At 37.4% G+C, this 21,992-nt stretch overlaps 2 protein-coding genes across 4 annotated transcripts; both read right to left on the bottom strand.

Annotated features, from left to right (window-relative positions):
- Positions 1 to 2,035: 2,035 nt before the first annotated feature.
- On the bottom strand, positions 2,036 to 7,490 carry LOC119980563 (protein ALP1-like). 3 transcript variants are annotated; one of them, XM_038823310.1, is made up of 3 exons: positions 7,310 to 7,490; positions 7,083 to 7,210; positions 2,036 to 3,395 (listed from the first exon to the last, which is right to left on the bottom strand). In XM_038823310.1, exons 1-3 carry the CDS (start codon positions 7,342 to 7,344, stop codon positions 2,350 to 2,352), a joined length of 1,209 nt encoding a protein of 402 aa, XP_038679238.1. In that variant the 5' UTR covers positions 7,345 to 7,490; the 3' UTR covers positions 2,036 to 2,349. The 3 variants fall into 3 exon arrangements, with proteins under 3 accessions (XP_038679238.1, XP_038679241.1, XP_038679239.1); XM_038823313.1 differs by having other exon boundaries at positions 7,083 to 7,233; positions 7,310 to 7,474; XM_038823311.1 differs by having other exon boundaries at positions 7,083 to 7,476.
- Positions 7,491 to 8,984: 1,494 nt separating this feature from the next.
- On the bottom strand, positions 8,985 to 20,360 carry LOC119980631 (ABC transporter B family member 6-like). Its single transcript, XM_038823416.1, has 11 exons — positions 19,547 to 20,360; positions 16,579 to 16,633; positions 16,306 to 16,481; positions 16,019 to 16,219; positions 14,125 to 14,384; positions 13,733 to 14,043; positions 13,396 to 13,616; positions 12,945 to 13,285; positions 12,040 to 12,827; positions 11,706 to 11,947; positions 8,985 to 10,737 (listed from the first exon to the last, which is right to left on the bottom strand). The coding sequence occupies exons 1-11, from the start codon at positions 19,931 to 19,933 to the stop codon at positions 9,508 to 9,510; spliced, it is 4,212 nt and encodes a 1,403-aa protein (XP_038679344.1). The 5' UTR covers positions 19,934 to 20,360; the 3' UTR covers positions 8,985 to 9,507.
- Between the last annotated feature and the right edge of the window lie 1,632 nt (positions 20,361 to 21,992).

Raw genomic sequence — 21,992 nt, 5'->3', positions numbered from 1 at the left:
TGTTAAATGTGTGTGTTGAATTTGATCATATCTTCATAATAAGATTCCATAAATTTTCTTAAAAAATAATAATTATCAAACAGAAATTTAAGAAATATACCTTAAATGTCAACTAACAAAGTAAGCGGTGATGTCTATATAGGAGAAATGTGTATAAATGTGGACACCACACCATGATTATGACATACGTACGTACGTGTGTATATATATATATATATATATATATCACTAACAATATCGTTGTTGATAATTCTTCTGTACTAACAAAGTCAAGATTCTCGAAGACAACTATAAAAATATATACATATATATAGTTTCCAATTCAGGGTGCCGTGGACAACGAATAAATATATCTCTTAATTCTTTTCTATATAAAATTCTAATGATCGAAGTCAGCAAATTTTTTTTAATGAACAATTTCATTTTTACTTGAAATCATAATAGAAATTCATCAATTTTTTATGAAATATCTAACATCTGAATTACTTGTGATTCTCATGTATTGTTTTTTAATAAAGAGAGCACTATTGTGAATCTAGAAATTATTGACTTTGCAACTAAATACATGTGGATAAGCTACTGTATTAGCTTTTATTATCACCATCATTGGATATCAGGCATGCATCACCATCAATACGTCAACGTTTTAGCATCTAAATCTTTTCTTCCCACACTGAGTAGTAGTACCACACTGATCAATGACTATTCAAGTATTCATCATCTGTTCTGAAATGAAATCAAATCAAATCAAATCCAGAACCGAATCTCAGAGGTGCAAGAACCATAGTGTCTTTTATGAGCTCCATTGCTTGAAAAGAAAAACAAAAAAACAAACAATAATGGAGTGCAACAAATGCCGGACGGGGACCCTGAAGTAGGATAATACTACGCAATTTTATGTAGTTTTAATCAGGATCGTCCAGTCTGTTTACTAAAAGAAAAAAGGGACTAGGCCCCACAATGATAAACAGAGTGGACGCCCCTGATTGAAACGACTTCCACTGCAGGGGCCCTTAACTCAACAAATGCTCAAAAGTATTAGGCTATTTATAAATTTTTCTTAGGAAAGGAATTATAATTCTCTGCAACCTTGCCACACTGCGACCGCAAACGGTTTTCCGTTGATTAGGATTACATCTTTGGTTAATCCAGCAACATGAAACTCCAAATCTGGGTTCTCCCAAAACCTCATCAACACATAAATAGAAGCTCAAGGGCGCATCATCTTCTGTCTTCCTGTTTTCAGTGCACAACTCCAGCATTGTCAGCTAAACAGAGAAAAATCATTCTAGTGAGAGAACAAAGAATGCAAAGATGATAACAAAACTAGAAATGGAAGAATGCAAGACTAAGCAAGATTTTGAATAATCTGTGTAAAAAGACGTTCATCAAAATTCCCCTAGCAAACCCTTGGAACAATTTTATAACAGTTTGATACGACGTCGGTTTAAATACAGAGACTTTATATATATATGATATATTCTCTATTTTATTTTATTTTTACACACACACACACACATATATATATATATATATATATACACCTGTATTATAATGTTCCCCTTAAGGCTTAATCAACACGTGTCATTTACATTTTAATTTTCCTTGTATTCCCTTCTACCTTTACACTTGAGGGCCAATCTCCACCCGGCCCGACACATCCGTTATCTTTTGGGAGGTCTAACGCTCCATAGAAACTGTCCCTTGGCACCTTTCATATCTTCTTGATTTCTATAATTGCAGTATTGTGCATCCTATGAAAGGGTAAGTAGTAATTCTCAATCAAGAAGGTTTTGGCAAGAGTTTACTCTAAAGTATCAGCATTTTAATGCCAAAAAAAAAAGACACACTGTATAAATGGTCTCTAATTCTCTAAAGCATTTGAGGGAAGTTCCAGTGAAAAGGCCAGGGAACAATTGATGAGCCAAAAATCTATGTTTTGCTTCAATTAAACTAGATAAACTGTTCAAAAGGAGCATATACATATATGTGCCTTGAACCTTCTCTAAGAAAAACAAATTTATCAGGCATCAAGTGTCCAAAAGACTAGTACATTATTTATGCAGCAATCCATTTTGCATCCAAGTTTTTGAATGACTTTTCCATTCAAAATTGATCCACATTTTGCTTTCCGAATTGCCGGAGAACCTACGGCAACCCAGAACAGTACTTGACAGACAGTAGTACTTTTTATATATATTTTGCATATTATGAATTTATTACTAGATATAAAAGCAATCAACCGAAAAGATTCCCAGTCACAGGATTCACCATTGTTCCTGTGAAGACAAAGCAAACAGGCATACCAGCTTCTCAATAGATGAATTCAGCCACACAGAGAAGTTCCTGTCAAGGTGGCAATTTTCCTGATAAGTAGAGGGAAAGCTTCTCTCTCATAAGAGAAGCAGTGTCGTCGACAGATTCACAGATTTGTTGGCGATAGTCCGAGTCATGCTGATGAGATAATGGCATCTCATCCAGCATCTCATCCTCCATGTCGATAACAATATTGTGCAGCAGGCAGCATACAAGAACAATCCTTGGCAACCTATTCTTATCAGGCATCCACATCACTCCGCGAATTATCCTCCACCTCTCCTTCAGCCGAGCCAGAGCCATCTGTGCCACCTTTCGAGTTGCAGAATGCCGCTTATTAAACACTGCTTGAAGATCGGAGAGGGATTTACCTTGATATGGAGTAAGAAGCCAAGGTAATAGGGGGAATGCTGCGTCCCCAACTATATATTCACGTAATTCTGCTCCTTCTGCAAGCTCTAACTTCTTACCATTTAGCCTCTTCCCCTCTTCAGTAAGTTTGAAGAAGCCCGAGCTTTTGAGCACAAGGGCATCACTCAAACTTCCAGGCCATCCAGCAATTACGTCACGGAATCTCATCTTTGGATCCACAACTACCTGCAAGATCATACTGTAGTTCTTCTCTCGATCAATCCAGACATCATTTGATGGATCCATTGTAGGCAGAGTCATGACAACATGAGTGGTGTCAATAGCACCGCAGCAATTGGGAAGACCCCCTATTTTCTCAAACTTGGCCTTAATCTCTCCCATCTCTGCTTCTGTTGATGGCCAACAGAGATGGGGCAACCCTCTTTCTTCCATTGCTTCCACAAAGCGCCATGTTATTTGGGAAACAGTTGATTGATTCAGCCCAAATGACTCACCTACTGTTGATAATGACTCACCAGAGCCAAGCCTCCTTAGTGCAATGGCTACTTGGTCATTTAGAGATAAATGCCTCCCGCTTGAATCGCTGAAATTTGAGTTCCTGGCCATCATATCTTCCCTAACAAGGGAACAGATAGAGTTGAACGTCTTTCTTGACATTTTGAAAATAGATTCAAATGTCTTTGAATTCTTTGATTCAGACAAGGGCCCTGAAAAATGGCAGGATTAGGGGAAAAATTCATGCATGTTTCCTACTTCCTGAAGTAAATATACATTAACGAAGAAAAAGGTCAATCCAATAGTAGTTTTCAATCCGATTACGATAAGATGTCCCAAAAATAAGAAGAAATACAGTTTTATATCTACTTCGACACAAGCGAAATACAAATAAGACAATTAAACTTGTGGACTTGGTAACCGAAAAAAAAAAAAAAAAAAACAAAAAAAAAAGAAAGAAAAAGAAGAAGAACTTGCGCTAGGCATATATAATAAAGGGAAATTACTTTGCATATATATTCAAAAAAGCCTACTTTGCCCCTTGGCAAATAAAAGCAACCAGCCAAACATATAATATCCAAGCACACCTCATACTTGTAAATTGACTTTCTCGAAGCATTGTCAGCTTTATAACCTTTGGGTCTACAAGCATACATAATTCTAAATTTGTAATAATAAAGATCACCAAAGTTCCCTTCTCTCCATATTTATTACAGAAATAGCAAACATACACCAAAAGAATAAGAACCATTGCCTTCATCTGTTCAAGCTCAAGTACACATACAGATTCTCATTTCAAAACACTTGTCGGAAGCCAGCAAATGTGTCCTCACCGTTCCCATCCTGATTTGTTTTGGAATATAGTAAAGTTTTTGGTTTTGAGATCCATTTACCCATACCAGCATTCTCACTATAACATCTACATTATACTTCATTTTTCTTTTTCCTTCTTTTTGCATCTGCCACATTTTTGAAGAGTTAAATGCAGGTGCGCTCAAATTTTTGGGGTTTTGCTTTTGGCTAAGATCAAAGGCGTTCTTGAGAGGTATCCTTGAATCAACACAGAACAAGTGAAAGCAATCCAATGGCTCGACAAAACAATCTAACATAAACATACAAGATCAACTCATTACATGTTTGCAGAAACCATTTTGAGACATTTATGAGGATAAACAACACAAAACATAACTCAGAGAAACCACAGTGCGTCTAGACAAATGCAGGAAATCATGTCCTGTTGAGTTTGGATACTCACTTGTGTTGAACAATGAATCTGGAAGTTTTAGCTAGTTTGTAAGCATTCGTTTAAAATGAAAGTGCTTTTCAATATGAATGAAAGAAAGAAAAATAAATAAGCAGTAGAATTTTCCAGATAGAGTGTGTGATATTTCTATATAATTGTTATGTCATTCTCTATCCCCTCCCTTGTAAAATATGAAAGATGAAGAACAAAAGGAAACAGAAATCAAAATAAACGAGATATTATAGAAAACTAGAAGGGTAGAAATTTCACCAACTTTATACGAGAACTATTCTACTGAACTTTGTACTGAGAATAAGAACACAATTGACCTCTAAACAAGTGAATGCTTTCCAAGGATTCCACAAGACAATCTAACGTAAATATACAAGGTTAACTCACAGCATGTTTGCAGAAACCAAAGAAACCTTCAGTTTAGTTTTTAGAGTGAACAAAGCTACAGATCAGTGAGCCTATCGTCATATGCTGACTTAAACTTTTTATTGCTAAGTAATATTGCTCAACATATGCCCAAAAGCATGACACAATAAAAGTTTCATTGGCGTGAAATAAAACATTCAAGACAAAGGATATCTGAATTAAGAGTCAATTGGAGCAGAAGAACCACTTCTCTGTATCTTTTTTGCCTTGTTTGGACCGTATCACCTTTATGCAGTTTCTTACATTTGATATTAGTAACTCAGCACCATCAGAAAACCCAAAGTCCTTCTGTCGAAATACTTATAATACATAATTATTAAGAACCAATAAATAATCAAGGAACCATTTTTCTGGAAATTAGATAGTATTCTACATTTCTGCGTTTTAGAAAGGTTGGCGGATAAGAGATAGAAAAACAAAGAAACTAATATTTGTAGTGATAAATCTAAAGTACATTTCGGAAGCAGAAATCCAAAATTCTTTCCTAAGAAAAATAGCGGTTTCAAAAGAAAATTGTGCCACTCTCAAATAATTACCACCCACTTCCAATTATAAAACACCATCACTGTTACTGAAATCATAAGATCTATGCTTTTGACAACGATGACAATTAACACTAACTCCTTTGCACTTGGAAATGAACTTGTGTTCTGGACCTCTGGTACATTTGATTAATGATTGATATCTGGATAATGACAACTAGTGCAAAAAGTCACAAGTAGACAAATAGCATTTATTGATGATCCTAAATAAATTATTAAATTCATACATCCTGTTACGGTATCCCATGGTCTCCTATGAATTTCCCATTATTCTTCTGATTCTGCACCTGCTATTCAGTTTCTGTAAATTCAGAGTGCAGATTGATTTGAACCTACTAAGTCCTTAGTGCTATCAATACAAATTAGGACTTTAGGAGCACAGTCTCTCGCTATCATCCATCCCTTTCTCTATTTTTGATGTCATTTAAGCCTATGGCGGTATGGCCTCACTTAAAAACGTCTTTTGCCACAACTTTAGAATTGTCAAATGTTCTGTTCATGTGTGGCCCTCCCATCCCTTCAAAGTGGTTTAAACATGAGCGAAATGTTCCTCATAAGACTTCTTAAGCATACTAAGAAAATATAGTGTCTTTTGAAAGAAACAAACAGTTGGATGTAGATATTCACTTGCACATAAGCAGTAGGCCGAATTTTAACTCTTATAAAACAAAGGGGCAACTGTAAGTTAGATCACTTAAACACAAATACGGCACCTAAACCATATAGGTTCTAAAAGTTAGTTCGCTTAAAAATGCATATCAATATAAAATACCATAAAAGTTTGCTACCTTATCTTCATTCTTTAACCTTGTTTTTCCAGAAGGCAGTAAGAGGATAAATGAGCAGACAAGTTCAGACTAGATTGGCCTTCCAACATACAGATAAACAAATTTGAGAAACGAAAAAAATACTATAGATCTTAGGCAGCAGAAATTAGCAAGTATCTCAATATACCTATCTAGAGCACCTTAATGTCAAATACCACCTAGGAGGTACCTGTGGTGGCCAAGATTGAAGCAGCTAGTTTCTAGAATCAACTGTTACCAAGCCAAACATAAAGCAGCATGAAGAAATTTTCCAATCAACAAAAAACGGATTTCTCCCATGAGGATCGTTCTCGGTTTTTAGTTGACTTGCTCACAATTAGGTTTCTTTTCTTTTTTTCTAACTAATAATTATGCTCAGTACCTGGACTGCAACATATAGAGTTTGAAGATTATAAAAGTTAAATGACAGAAACAAGGTTCATACAACCAGACAGGAAAAAAAGCACAACTTTACATCTTCGCAAGGGGTTCATTCTAAATACATAGATAAAATCAATCAAATCATTTTTCCCTAAAAAGAATCAGAGCTAAAGTCCTTGACGGAAGCATACACATATTATAAAACTGTAGACAATGTATACAATCAATCCATCTGAAGAAGCCATTCGTTACTAATGATGAATCAAATTTGCAGGAAAGTGAATTGACCCACGTCACAAAGTAACATAAACTGCAAACAAAGCCAGACAAAATGCCCTTGCAAACAACAAACCAAGATGCCCATTATACCAATGTAAGCACCCACAAAAAATAACTGAACCCAATAAAATCAATCGCAGTCAGAAACAAACCCAATTTGATTCATATCGTTAAGAGAGTCAGAGAGAAGAACAGAGACTGAATGTATACCTGTAATCCTGTTAGAGAAATCATCCCACCAATCCAAGGGTTCTAACTGGGGTTGCTGCAACGAAGCATCAGCTGCTAAAACGTTCTGGTCAACCTTCTTCTCCGCCTTCTTTCTCCTCTTGAACTTTCTAATGGGTCCCATTCGAAGAGACTGACAAAGGAATCAAACAACAAATCCAGGCAGATGGAATTTGAGATAATAAAAAGGAGATTCTAGTTTGGCTTACTTCGAATGTTGAGGTTCAAAAGAGCTCCAAAACATGCAGTGATGAATGAGTTTGACAGAGATGCGGACGAAGGAGAAGGCTTCTGAAGGGAAACTAAGGAGTGTTTGCTTCTTCAAGTAACGTGGGTAGAAACTTTGTTGAAGGAAACATAATGCGGGCTCAGGGAGTTAAAGTTATAAGCATAATGCCTCCCTTTCTTGATTTCTTCTTCCTTCGTTTATATTTATTTTTTTTAATTTCTTTAACCTTCTTTATATTATATATATATATATATTAACACTTTGGTGTTTTCCTTTATTTTTTCCTCTTATTTACTTTACACAAAAAAGAAAAAGAAAACTTCATTTAGTTCTAGACTTCTAGTGTCCTAAATTTAGGAGAGTTTAAGAGGTTTTTTCATTTTTATTTTATAATTAAATAATATTTATGGTTTGGAAATGTGAGAGAAAAGAAGGTTTTCTTTTGTTAAATTGTTGATATTGAAAATAAGGAAAACATAGATAAAAATGTGTAAGAGTAATTAGTGAAACATTACAACTAAATTAATAGATTTTTTTTTAAAAAGTGCATAACTATTTATGCTATGGTCATTATTCGAGCACTTATCCCATGAAATTTGGGTCATCTGCATGAGTTTATGAGAAAATCAATGGGAATCCATCACGTGTATTTGTTTCCGCCTCTATCTAGTATTATACTTTCATCGAGTTATTGAATCCTTATTCTCTATTACTACTCCAAGTTATGTCTTTTTAGGTCTTCCTATTTGCTTCCTACTACTATCATTTTTTTAAATCCTATTTTTCATCGTGTGGCCACATATTGAACACGGACGGTCTACGTTTATTTGTAAAACTCCATGGTTCTACTTTCATGGTTATCACACATTGGTACAGTCGTAACCCAATAACACTCGTTCCTAACAAATTTTTCCTAGACATGGTGCATTTTTTTTCTGTTCTTAGTGCAAAAAGGACTCTATGTATCTGTTTGACATCGCTTTTAGCTTGAACGCACTGTTTTTGGACAAAAAAAGTGTTTGATCGAGCAGTGCATTAGAGCATCGCCACACCTAGGTGAGTTTGAAGTTGAGGTTGTAGGGAACTATTTCAACTCTCGATGCAACGAAGTCGGTTGCATTTTCGTGTCAAAACACGAGATTTTTTTCACTTTTTCCCTCAATCAATCTTATTTTTCATTTATATTTTACAAAAATAATTTCAATAAAAATTAATTGATATCGATGAAAAATATTCAATTTTACCCTCAACCCCTACACTATTTTTAGTGACGTGTCACATACTTTTTGTTACCGTAACTTGCCTCATCTCTCCACAATTTTGAAACTCGTCTGACCTTATCGCATGAGGTCAAAATACAACACACTTTCCATATATGTTGTTTGACTGACCGCCGAGTGAAACTACAAAATCTGTCACCGGTGGGGCCGTAAAAACACGAGGGCCACTTTTGGTAGTCACAAATCATAATCATAGCTCATAAGACAATGTGGTGGTTATTGGACCGCCCATGTGTAGTCAGGCCAGTCCATTCACCCACACCAGATCCATTTCCACGCTTCTAAGCCCACTAATCCTCAACCCAATATAAGCCCAAACTTCAACCATGGGCCTGCGTGGTCTGTTTTCTAGAGAGTATGAGTAACCAAGTGGTGTGTAAGCAAAAGTAATCGCCTTAATATAACTCATATGCGTAGTTTCTGTACAAAGAAAGTTATACAACAAATTCTCACTGTTCTCCCTTCTGAGTTCTGAGCTTTCTCTGGTTTTCACAACAACAAAAAGAAAATTTACAACAAGGCATCATTCATCCCCAAATTCCAATTTGATTATCATAAACAAATCAATATGCGTAGAAGGCAAAGCAACAACCCGATTTCCGCCTTCGGAAAGAATACGCAACCAGCCCAGAAGCATCTTCTCAGTAGCCAACCAACTCCAAAAATCCCTACTTCTATGTCTACTTAAAACACTGAACTATCAATGCCAGCAGTGCGCCTATCGATCCACAAACTTTGTTACAGGTCCTATGATCCCCATTAATCTTCTGCATATACTTGTAAGTTCTACCAACTGATAGTTTGGAGAGACTTGCCGCATGTTGGCATTTCCATATACTCAGGTGCAGAATAACTGTACAAATAAGTCACTTACGTTACCATCACACATAAATTCATTCTAGACTGGTCGATGCTGGCGGAAACCCTTCCCAAAGTGGGGTTGCATCAACCGGACATACAAGCCAGTCTTTGCCACCAAAGCGTCATGGGTTCCCTCCTCAACAATTCGCCCTCCATTAAGAACCACAATGTTGTCAACATGCCTCATCATTGCAGTCCGATGTGCTATCAAAATTGTTGTTTTGTTCCCCATGATCAGCGTATCAAGCGCCTCCTGGACCACTCGGCTTGATTCAGATTCAATGGATGAGCTAGCTTCATCCAGTAACAAGATGGGTGCATTTTTCAGCACCACTTGAGCAATTGCAATTCTCTGTTTCTGTCCAGGGGTCAAGTCCACGCCCCTCATCCCCACATGAGTGTCATAACCGTGAGGCAAGCTGCTAATAAAGTGGTGGGCGTTTGCTATCCTTGCAGCCTCTTTCATCTCAGCTTCGCTAGCATTATGCCTTGCATATATTATGTTTTCCCTTATAGTTGTTGAGAAAATAATGGGTTCCTGCTGAACAAGACCTAGGTGATTCCTCAACCATCTCAAATTATAGAGTTTCAAGTCTCGTCCATCAAGAAGAACTTGTCCAGCAAGAGGATCATAAAATCTCTCAATCAACGATATTATAGTGCTTTTTCCGGACCCAGAAACTCCCACCACAGCTAAAGTTTGTCCCCCATTAACTTTAAGACTAAAATTGCTTAATACCAACACCTCTGGGCGACTTGGATAACAGAAATCAACATTCTTTAACTCAATGCTTCCATACACATGAGCAGGCTTCAATGCTGAATTATCCTCTGGATCAATCTTGGGCACCCGATCTATAATCTCAAATACTGAAATGAGTGATTTTCGCCGTTTAAGTATATATGGGGCCAATCCAAAAGGCTCCACCAGCGCAAAAGTAGCGAAAGAGAAAACCATGTACTCCTTGAGGGCTGTAGGAAGATCCATATAGTCATTTTTGACAGAGATTGCAGTATACCAAAGGAGAAGGGCATTACATGCAAAGAGAAGAAATTGTGAAAAGCCAAATGCAAGCCCAATGCCCATCCCATGAAAAAAACTCTGCATGAATATTTTCTGCAATTGCAATCTATAGAGCTCCATCACCTTGTTGCCCGCACAGAAAGCTACAACAGTGTAAATGTTTCTAACAGCATCCTCGAGGACCAAGGAAGCCTTCCTGTGCATCTCCTGGATGCCCCTTGAAAATCCAGCAAGCCATAATTTCTGCAATTTTAAGTTCACAGCAATTCAGAATTTAGAAGGGGAAAAAACGTATTCAACACAATGTCATTTTCATTACCAGGCAATGACAAAACAAAAAGTAAAATGAAGGTTAAAGTGATCAAAGGTGATGATGGCCAATGGTCGAACCGAAAAAAAGAATGGAGTTTGAAACTGGAAGTTCTTACATCGAAACACGGTAAGATGTTTATACCAAAAAAAGTGTATTTGAAATACAAGCAGAAAGCTTGACAGGCTATATGTGCATTTATCAGCAGTGGTGCAGGGCCTCTTCAGACTCTCACCGCTGACATAGGAGGCTATTATTCAGACTCGAAGACAGTTCTGTCATCTAAGTGAGTCAATGACTTTTTGAGTTCAATACAATCACAGAATGGGTCTTGTCCAACATGCATGAGATTTCGGGTCAAGCATTTCTCTGACGATTGAGAAGCAGTCAAGAAACATTTCAGCATATTGGTCAATGGAACTACATGGTAACTCCATGAGACAGACTGTCCTTTTTGCCTAATAAAATAGACATCAGCAATAAGGCATACAGGAACTACCAGATGACTAGATGAGTCTCACTCTAGAGAAAACAATCAGGAAAGTAAATCTGCTACCAGTTATCATTCGAAGGATGGTATTGCTCACTTATCCCGAAATGGAAAAAGGACTGCAGTGCTCCTAAGGGGGAAGGGATTGAGAATATAATGAAACAGGAAAAAACAACAACTAGGAAACCAAAATCAATGTTTCTCAAAAGTCAAAACAAAGTATTCTCGATTTATGGAATAAGAAACCTGTATAGTTGGAGCAGTTCCATGAAACATGTATATGACAAACAGACAAAAAATAGTGATCCGCAGTAAAAGATAAAAATAATAACCAGAACAATAATAACAGTTCAAACTTGGAGCAATTACTGAATGATTTCAAGTCAAAAAGCAAGTAGAAGATGAGCAAACCTGTGCAATGGCAGAAACAGTAAGAATTGGCAGGGTCGACAAAGCCACTAGCGCCAGACGCCACTCTAGTAACATACCTAAAAGGACAGCCACAATAACAGCAGTGCTATCCTGTATAAATATTGAAAGTCGATTGCTAAATGCAGCCCGCACAAATGTAGCATCATTTGCCAACCGCATGGACAAAGTATCTGCACTGTTCTCCTCCTCATCAAACCATCCAACTTCATTTCGTAGCATAGCTGCCATGCCGGGCGGCACAAATAAGGTAAGAACATACACAGTATTGAGTTTTTCGAAGATAATATGAATTGATAGGAAGGAATTTATGTACCTGAGAACATCATTCTTCTAACTCGTTCAGTCATCTTCTCCCCCATAATACCAAAGTAAAAATGCTGCAGGAAATTGGCAACGACTGTCACTATACCCATGCAGGCGATGATCAAGCACCATTTGTCTACCTCTTGCTGTATGTGATCATGTTCACCAGGCTGATAATATGCTGTCACTATCAATGCAATAACATAAGCAAAAAGTGGATTAAAAGAGCCGAAAATTGCAGCACCAATGCTTCCTAATACAGCATACAGCCACTCAGCAAAACTAAGCTGTGCCAGTCTCCAAAATGATGGTGATTTCCGCTCTGTATCCTTTGTTTCCCTTGCTTTGAACGGAATGTCATCGGAGTGACTATGGGGTCGACTAAAAGTCTGGGAATGGGAACGTTCATTTTTTGGATCAGATGTCAAAAGGGGAGATAAAGGGGACTCGGGGTCCTCTGAATCATTTGATGTTTGCCGGTGTGCAGACTGAACATCAATCTTGGGAAGCTCTGGCAGTCTCATTTCAAAACTATCCTGCCTTTTTATTGATGGTTCCTTATCAGCTGTTTCCAAAGGCAGACCATTTTCCAGCATTTTCTCTGCAGGTGGACTAGGAGCCTTTGGTGATTCTAGGGAGTTAAAAACACCATCTGAAGGTCGAAATATGCCAGGAACTCTCTGAAGCGAGGGAGACTTTACCAGTTTAGGGGATGATGGTTCTTGGAAGCTATGACTTGCTGAAGAATCCCTTTCAATCTGGAAAGCAGCAGTCTCATTGTAGTTTCTGACTGGCATCCTGTATAAGATATAACAAAACACATGTTTTTTTTATTGAAACAAGTAATCCTTTAAAAAAAAAAGCCACAGAACAAACTTCAACATAATATTTCCCCAATTGATTTCCACATCATACCTCCTTGGAAGTTTTGTAGCTTCTTCACATTTGAGAAGCTCTGCGTATAGGCCATCCCGGGTTAGCAATTCATCATGTGTTCCCATTTCAACTAGCTGACCCTCCTCCATCACAGCTATGTAATCAGCATTCCTAATAAGACTAAGCCTTCTAGCTATTATTATTGTTGAGCGTCCCAACATGAGAAGATCCAGAGCCCCCTGAACAGCTCTTTCAGCTTCAAAGTCAAGCCCACCAGTTACCTCGTCAAGCAACAAAACTGCTGGGTTTAAAAGCACAGCTCTGGCAATAGAAAGTTTAATTTTCTGCTCTTCCGTCAGTGTTAAACCTGCCCTACCAACCTGCATGCATAGGAATTAAATCCCAAAATGAATAATGATGCAACAAATAAACAAAATGTAATAACAATATTCAACGCACACAACTACAAGCTTAGTTCCCTAAAACTCACATGAGTTTCGTATCCTTTTTCAAGTGAGCTGATAAATGTATGTGCATGTGCTATCTTAGCGGCTTCTTCAATCTGATCCAAAGTTGCATCTCGCCCATACGCAATATTATCTCTTATACTCAAACTTAGCAAAGCCGATTCCTGAGTGACTAGTCCAATTTGACTTCTCAGCCATTCTAGTTTCAGGTTTTTAATATTTTCTCCATCCAGAAGCACCTCTCCTGCATCACATAATTTCAAATTAGTTGAGCCCACAAACAAAGTTCTTCAGATAACCATGGATATTTCAAAGAAAATTAGCGCACATGCTGATATAGCCATAATTTGCCCAAGATACCTAGATTAGGATCATAAAACCGCTCCATCAGTGGAATAATACTGCTTTTACCAGAACCATTTCTGCCAACAAGTGCAACAGCTTTCTTAGCAGGTACGGACAGATAAAATCCACTCAAGATAGGGATTTCAGGACGAGACAGGTAGCTAAAATATACATTTCGAAACTCGATAATTCCTTGCACAGACGCCAGGGTATTTCCATCTTGATTCACTGTAGCGGATGACCTGCTTATCATCTCAAAAAGTCTATAAGCCGCAATTCGCCCTTGGTCAAATGAATAGAAGTTTGTCGCTGCTTGATTCAATCCACTGTAGCAAAAGAATAAAAGGAATAAGGAGTCAGCTAAATGATTTGCAGCATAAAAGCAGGGCAAAGAAGTGGATACTTACAGCCCACTCAAAATTACAGCAAATAGGGCAGTTATTATTTCACCACCATGAGCTTTGCCATCTGTCACCAGAAACCTTCCAACCCAAAGTTGTAGTGCACAAGAACATATCGCCAGCCCATATGTAAATCCAAGCCCAAGTCCTTGGACAAGACTAATCAATATACCATATCTCAGTGTTGCTTGTAGAGATGTTGCATAAGAATACTTAGCCAGATTTTCATTTGTAAATGCATATAAAGTCCTAATATAAGAGACTGCCTGCGTAGTATAAGAAAGTATCTGCAGTTTAGTATCATTGAAGTATCAAAGTATCTGCAATTTATTATCAGTGAAATATGACACCCTTGCAAAATCCAGGTTTGATCCATAATTACATATAAGTCTAGCACTCTTGCCTTCTCTCTATTGCTAGCTAACTTAAAGAAGGAAAACTTGTATATTCAAGGACACAACGGTAATACAATAAACATGAGAACAGTAAAGAACATTAAGAAACTGATAATGCAGGTTTTTTGTCCTTGAGCGGCAAAAATGAAATTTTGTTAATGAGAACGCGTCAAGCAGTTCCACCCATATTAAAAAAAAAAAACAGAGGAGAAAGTATAAGATGTACCACAAAACTTTTTAAAATCTCTTCAATGAAACGGAAGAAGGTATTCTTATCAGCTGAAAACCACTACCAAGGGGAACAGTGTATACTCCACTAATTGGCAAATATAAGGTAAACAAGTATTGTGAGTTTGTGACTGCCATTATATTGAATTGAACACTCAGCTTTCCAAATACAATTATAAGATTAGAGTGTAAATATTTCCCATGTAAATCTTAATCTCGAAACCTTAAAATTCCAAATACAAATCCTAACCTTCCACTAAAGCATCTTTGATGCAGATTATTCAGATTCATCCTAAACAAGTGACTAATGGCCAAGTTAATAAGCATGTGGGGGATTATACCATTAAGAAGTCAAGTAAAACGATTATATGGGCTAGCAGAACTGAAGCTGAAAAGACACCTAACATGACTTAGAAGTTAAAGTTAAAATTTTGGATATCATCTAACAAATGATTATTTTCATCATCAATCAAATAACAAGTTTTGCTACCTATCATGACCCATTTCATATATTCATACGGTATGCATAAATTTTGCCCACAAATTTTGAATGGCCATTGAACATACTAGCTTTGAGGAATGATATTATTAATAGGAAAGTGGCTTTTTATTGGTTATTTTTCAGTAACAAAGCTACATTGCAAGATATAAATACTCCATCAAATGACAAACCACACCTCTTCTCCATGCAAAACTGGACAAATATATCTGTTAAAATTACCATGTGCATAGTAGACTACATACAATAGCAACTGAAAAATAAATTTCTCACCTTCGTCCATGGCTTCAGCTATACACTATATGTCTAAACTTTGTCATGGTGTACCATCACTTAAGAAAAGGAAAAAAAAAATCGCTTCAAATAAGAGGACCTAAGGGACAATTCTAGAGACTCCCAAATCTATGTGGCATTAAAATAGTCATTAATTAAAAACAAACATGTAGGGCCCATTTCACATCCAACACTCCACATTAAATGGGGGTCACTTTTGGGGGGTCTCAAGCATTATCCAGAATCTAAGAATGTGCATCTACTCATCTATATCAGCAACAACAAATGTCCAACTTAAATTCATGATAAGCGCATGGGTATCAGCGTATGATCAATTATGACCCAAGAAATAGAATTTGTATCTCCCCTAGGAACAGCACCTAAACATTATGAAGCGGAATTCATTGAAAAAGTCCAGTGATATGAACACAGAAAAACAAACATCATCAACCATCTACAGATCATAAGAAATTACAGACGAAAAGGTTAAATGAATTAAAAAAACCTGTTCGGCAATGCTAGCTGCTTCAGCATATGCATCTTGAATATTCTCTGCCAGCCTATGGAGAAAGATATTTGATATACCTCCAGCAGCAACAATGAATGGGCCAGTGGCTAACGTTATGAGGGCAATCTCCCAGCAGTTGACAAATGCAATAATGAGACCACCGAAAAAGGTAGCCATGTTATGAATATAGTTTCCAACCTGCATCATCAAAGGCCAATTTACAAATAAGAATCCCACGGACAACCACTTGAAATAAATTTTCAACATCTTAGAGCTAAACATACCTTTTCACTCAAAGCAGACTGAATAAGCAGCACATCACTCAACACTTGACTCACAATATCCCCATTGTTCCCATAGGTGTCGAAAAAACTCATGTCCTGATTAAGTAAAACTTGAACATACTTTGATCGGATAACAGCAGTCTGACGTTCTCCAGTAAGAATCCAGCAAGAAACCTCTATCACAGAGAGAAAGTTAGCATCTATTGCCACAAATAAGAGAGACAATAATAAAATAGAGGTATAAAATTGTGCATAGAAAATGTTAAACTTTACCAATCCAACCAGCAGCAAAAACACCCACAGCTATGTATACAATGGCTAAAGAAAGCTGCAGAAGAAAAACAAAATAAACAGTTAGAAAAAATCAGGTCCGTGCTTCTATTTCCCCGTTTCAAGTCATTAAGCAGTTACAAAACTCTATGAAGCACAAAATAACCTCCAGAAAGGAAGTAAAACAGTAGAGAATAGGAAAAAGTCAAGCCTTGATGATAAAACCTCCAGGGCAAACAAGATTCTTGCTCCCAAAAAATTTGTGGAAGCAATTATAATCAGTCTAATATTAAGTTGTGCTTCCACAGTTCCACTTGAAACCTAGGCAGCACCGACTTGGATACGGCGACACGGGATGCGGGTGTAGGGACACAGCGATTCGCAAACCCTCAAAGAATCCAGGATGCAGGTGCGGGGGACTCGGCAAATAAAAACATGTTTTTTTATATATTAATCTTAAGTTTCATTGATAAATCAATCCTAAAATACCTTCAAAAGAAGTTAAATATTGGTGTGGGTCAAACCCAACCCATTTAAGTTATTAGTTATACTGGACCTTAGGCATGCCCAAGCCCAAGTTTTAAAAATTTGTGCCTTAAGGTGCTGTCAATAAAGGAGTTTAGTAGAATCAAATTGTCCGCACAGGTGTCTATTGGAGATGATAGATGGTGATTGGATTTTCCTGGAGATGACAGATGTCTATTGGGTTTTTATGGAGATGGAGATAAATCCCATACGATTGAAATTGTTCATCTGCAGATGACAGATATCCTACGAGTTGTTATTTTTTTTCTTTTAAAAAAAAGGGTGCAGCATACGTATTTTGCCGCTTCCCATCCGCATCCCTGCCGCACTCTGTGTGGGTGCGACGGCATTTTTGGCGTGTCAGCGCTGCCTAGCTTGAAACTATTAGGTAACAACATATCTCGTTTGGAACGTCACTATGGTGATTGGAGTGATGTCCTTTATTTGAATGGGAAAGAAAGGATTAAAAGTAGTCTGTCTACAATTTCTAAACTTCATAGTCAAAGAAACCTACATTTCATCAACCAAAGTAGCATTTGCAAACTAACTAGTCAAGCTATCACTAGATGGAATTGAAAGCAGAGTGACATCTCATACAGTCTTCTCCCTATTGAACTTGTTAAACAAGCTTACATACCAAAAATTTGTTATACAAGCCTGGGAAAGGGAAGGGAATATGAAGAATGAAAGATTCATATTCTAACATATATTCTCTCAATAAAAGAGCATATAGAGATTGTGCAAGGAAAAATGTTATGATCACACTGCATCGACCCAAAGAGAGATAAAGACGACATGAGTTTCCGAGCAATCGTGTCTCATATGCAACAACAAAGGCATACCATATTGTGGTGGAAAAAAAAATTATCTTCACGTGATAACTTATCTAAATGTGTTAAAAATGATGATATCCCCAGGAATCATATGTTGTTAGGGTTTTAAGCCAAATAATATATTCCTGGAAGAGTGAGTGTGTGCCACATACAAATCATAAGCATTCCATTATTGAGATTATCTTAAGCATTAAATACAAATCAGAATTGGTAACAGTACATTATCCAACATTTTTAAAAAAAAAATGAGCTTCAACGGAGTTCTCTGTGCATGTAACAGGCATAGATTGATTCTATGGGAAAAATAAAAAGGTTTTCAAACCATAGGACAACATATGCGTTGGTAAGATATAAGTATTCCCAATTATTCCAAAAACTGTATCTATTCAAAGAATATGAGCAACAATATCCCTCCACACAGAATTGACAGCGCTAAAATAAATATACAACTGCATAGCCAAAACAACCTAATTCCTTATGTGCAAGGCTAAACTTGAAAATAGTAAGCTCCCTGTGCTAAATACCCAAGCAAAGCAGGTATCTCCTTCCCGTATAAAAATCAATACTCGTAGTCCAAGATAAACCCTAATTTGCAGTGTATCCATGAGGTAACCTTCAATTTAATAGCTAAGACGAAAAGCACAATGAAACGAGATAAATTTCTTTATTTACACTCCAAGTTTGACTCTAGCACCTGAAACAGTAAATTCCACCTCTGCTCAACCAAACTCAATATGTAAACCTGAAGGGAATAGGATATATGCCGGATAAAGATAACAAAATATCCTAGGACTGAATTTTAATCCTCTCTTGATTACCTTACTTATTTTAGCAATGGATAAATAGATAATTTCAGATCAAATTTTCAAGTACTTCAATAAAACAATGATCGTATATTCTCTTCTAACAATTCAATGTGAATGTTTTCCTAGCATTCAATATAGAATTCCCAAGCCCCATTAATGTCTAGAATCTGGAAAGAAACATATTCCTTAACAGAATTCCTTCAATCTCCTAAAATATAGTTAAAGCATTTCTGCTTCGGCAGTTAACCTGCAATCGCCTTCCTGACATGGCGAGCTAAACTAATAAATGGCGTTCTCAAGGCATAAGAAGTAATGCAAGGCACAGATTCAGAAATCTTGATACGCTTAACTATTATCAATATCCACATCACAATCTCAGATGTATAACATACATAAACTATCTAACCTTACATTTAAATTTTAATAGCTAAAACATTAAAAGAAAAAAGGAACCAACACCAAGGCTCCCATAGTGATGGTGGTTCTGTGAAAAGAAGATGTTTACCCCACAATTTCTTTAAATGGTTTAAGCTCAACTGCAACGAAGTAGCCAACTACCAACTAAGGTTCAATATTTTCTCAGGGTGAGAATAATAAAATCCTTGGAACTCAAGAATACTAATTCCACTCCTTTTTAGTGTCAAACACAGTACCCCATGATTTAATGTGTCCAACAAAAACTTCCACGGCTGATTAACAACTGAAACATCGCTAATCAAGCTCGGGGGAAAAGCAATGCAACAGGCTACTGCATCTAAAATTCGAATAATCATAATTTCAAAAAGTCGAAAAACAACAGATACTTACTTCTTTGAATCTCTCAAACTGGTCATCCGCTCTGTCAGGACCAATCCTAAGAATCTGGACAATCTTTGCAAAGTAGTGCAAGTAAATAACAAGAGCAGTTCCATGGGCAGCAGCCGCAAGCGATCCTACCACCATAAGCACCCAGTCAAGTCGGTCAGCGTAGGCAAATAGTCGCGAGAACGGCACGGCAGATGGTGGCGGCTCCATTTCCTCTGGCTCCTCGATCTCCTCTTCGACCTCCACCTGCGCCCCCTGCCCAGTTCCCCCCTCTGTGCTCAAATCCAAGTACGGCGAAGGAGACTCCGGGGGCTCCGAGACCTCAGACACCGGCGTTAACGGCTGTATGTGCGGTGGAGACCACCCAAACAACCCTCTCGATATCATCATCTTCCCCGGCTCCCTAAAAAAGACCTCACCAAATCCCTCTCGAAAACCCTACTTCCTCCTCTAAATTTAGCAGATCCGCTAAATTTAGAGACACAATCTTATTTCCACTTCTTGTTCTTGCGCTTTCTCCTCCTCTTTACACTTCTACAAAGCCAACGTCACGGCTTCGCACAAGCAGACCCGGTCAAAATAGGCGGGGAGCGAGAGAGAGAAAAAGCGATTGACTCAGCCGCCGCCGCACACACGTCAAAATGAGAGAAGACAAAAAAGGTCTTCGCGATTCCGGAATTCCGATTCAGTCCGAGCGTTTAGTGCAATGGCAGAAGCAAAATCGCTAACATGTGGAGAACCTATTTTCGTCGTTAACGGTCAATTGCCGGCGATAAAGGTATTTATCCGTCACTGTCACCGGGCGTTGGAAGCAAAGAAAAATGAATTTTGTATTTTCCTTACAATTTTATGTACGTTGTAGGGGCATATTAGTAATTGACCGAAGTCCAAGTGTTGGTGTTGGTCTGAGTGCCTACAGCTGTGTATACCCACAGCTGCGGTGGGTTTAGGTTAAAAGTAATTACTTCTCCAATAGAGAGACGACAAGTGTAAGTTTCTAAAAGTAGTGTGTGCTTTTGTTTGCACCGTATCATAAAAATAATAATAAAATAATTCATTTTTTTAAGACATCATGGAGTTTGTGCTTGGTTGGCTCCTTTTATTTGACAGGGCATTTGCTCTGTTTCCTTTGGGTTTTTTTTTTTTTTTTGATAAGCAACAATTTTATAAAGCAACCAAAAGTATACAAAAAGGGCATCAATGAGGATCGCCTTAGCACAATAAAACATTAAGCTAATACAAGTCAGTTACTCTTTAGGTAAGTTAAAGCCATCAAATGAAGTCCGATGATCTCCTAATCCCTTCTTTTGCAAGCAAGTCAGCTATCCCATCTGAAGCTTAGATAAGGCAATGACATTCGATAGCTAGCTGTGCAAGTTTCCATGGACCCTCACATTGCTGTGCAACCCATTTGAAAGCATTGAGGGAGGCAATTTCAAGGATGAGTGAATGTGCAGGCAGCATTGAAGACGAGAGAGTGAATTGTAAGGCTTTGCTCAATGCCCTCAGTTCCGCCTCAGTTCCTTTGGGTTTCTTCCCTTCTTTTCTCTCATGTGCCTTTTGAACTGTAAATGCATTTTTTTTCCCTAATAATAGCTAGATTTTACATTTGTTTTCAACAATCTTGAAGATAAAAAAATTTAATTCCTAGATAAATCTATGATTTGGAGGATTTGGTACACTTCTAAAAATCTATGATTTGGAAGATTTTTCCCTTTGACATATGGTTATAATGAACATTATATACACCCCCGTATTTTATTAATTACACCCCAATAACGACTCCGAAAATGATATGTGTCCCTAATTTTTCCATCTCTAAACTTCCCTAATCTATGTAACTGTACCACTCAGCATGTCACATAGATATCCAATTAAACAACTCAGCATGACTTGATCTTCATCATTCGTTACCCTTCAAGATTATCCTTCTCTCTCATCTAGGGATTTTTTTGTCGTTTAATATCTTTTTCTTCTCTCTTCACCATCTTGTCCCTCTTTCTTTTCTCTTTCTTCTCTCTTTTCTCCATCTTCTCCCTCTTTCTTTTTTCTTTCTTCTCCAAGCCACAACATCTTCAAGAAAAAAATAGAACAGCGATTTCTTTAAATTTTGTGAGGTTCGTTTAAGGTTTCATGTTGGTGATTAGTGTCAAAGATGTTGTTTTCGGGATGGAGTGAACATGTGGAGAACACCCCAGAAGTTGATGATCAAGAAGTAGCAATATGCCGGGTGGAGCGTCCATAACAAATGATTTTTAGAATGTTTAGAAAATAGGTGAACTTTTAAGAACTAAGTAACCATGAAAAACGCAGATATTATGTTTGAAATCTGGAAGATGACGAAGGAAGCACCAGTGGCTTATTACATTGACATTGTAATTAATTACACTGACAGTATAACTAATTATTTTGACAATGTAATAAGTCACTGTAAGGCTTGTTTGCATTT

The sequence above is a fragment of the Tripterygium wilfordii genome, chromosome 16 (genome assembly GCF_013401445.1).
Source record: "Tripterygium wilfordii isolate XIE 37 chromosome 16, ASM1340144v1, whole genome shotgun sequence".
Classification (NCBI taxonomy): Eukaryota; Viridiplantae; Streptophyta; class Magnoliopsida; order Celastrales; family Celastraceae; genus Tripterygium; species Tripterygium wilfordii.
This window is presented reverse-complemented; position numbering and strand designations above follow the sequence as displayed.

Coding starts and splice junctions, on each gene's coding strand:
- LOC119980563 (XM_038823310.1), bottom strand. CDS start 7,344: ATGTTTTGGAGCTCTTTTGAACCTCAACATTCGAA. Junction 7,211..7,309: donor TTTGAACCTCAACATTCGAA/GTAAGCCAAACT, acceptor GGGACCCATTAG/AAAGTTCAAGAGGAGAAAGA. Junction 3,396..7,082: donor TTTCTCTAACAGGATTACAG/GTATACATTCAG, acceptor GCCATTTTTCAG/GGCCCTTGTCTGAATCAAAG.
- LOC119980631 (XM_038823416.1), bottom strand. CDS start 19,933: ATGATGATATCGAGAGGGTTGTTTGGGTGGTCTCCACCGCACATACAG. Junction 16,634..19,546: donor AGTTTGAGAGATTCAAAGAA/GTAAGTATCTGT, acceptor TTTCTTCTGCAG/CTTTCTTTAGCCATTGTATA. Junction 16,482..16,578: donor TTTTGCTGCTGGTTGGATTG/GTAAAGTTTAAC, acceptor TCTCTGTGATAG/AGGTTTCTTGCTGGATTCTT.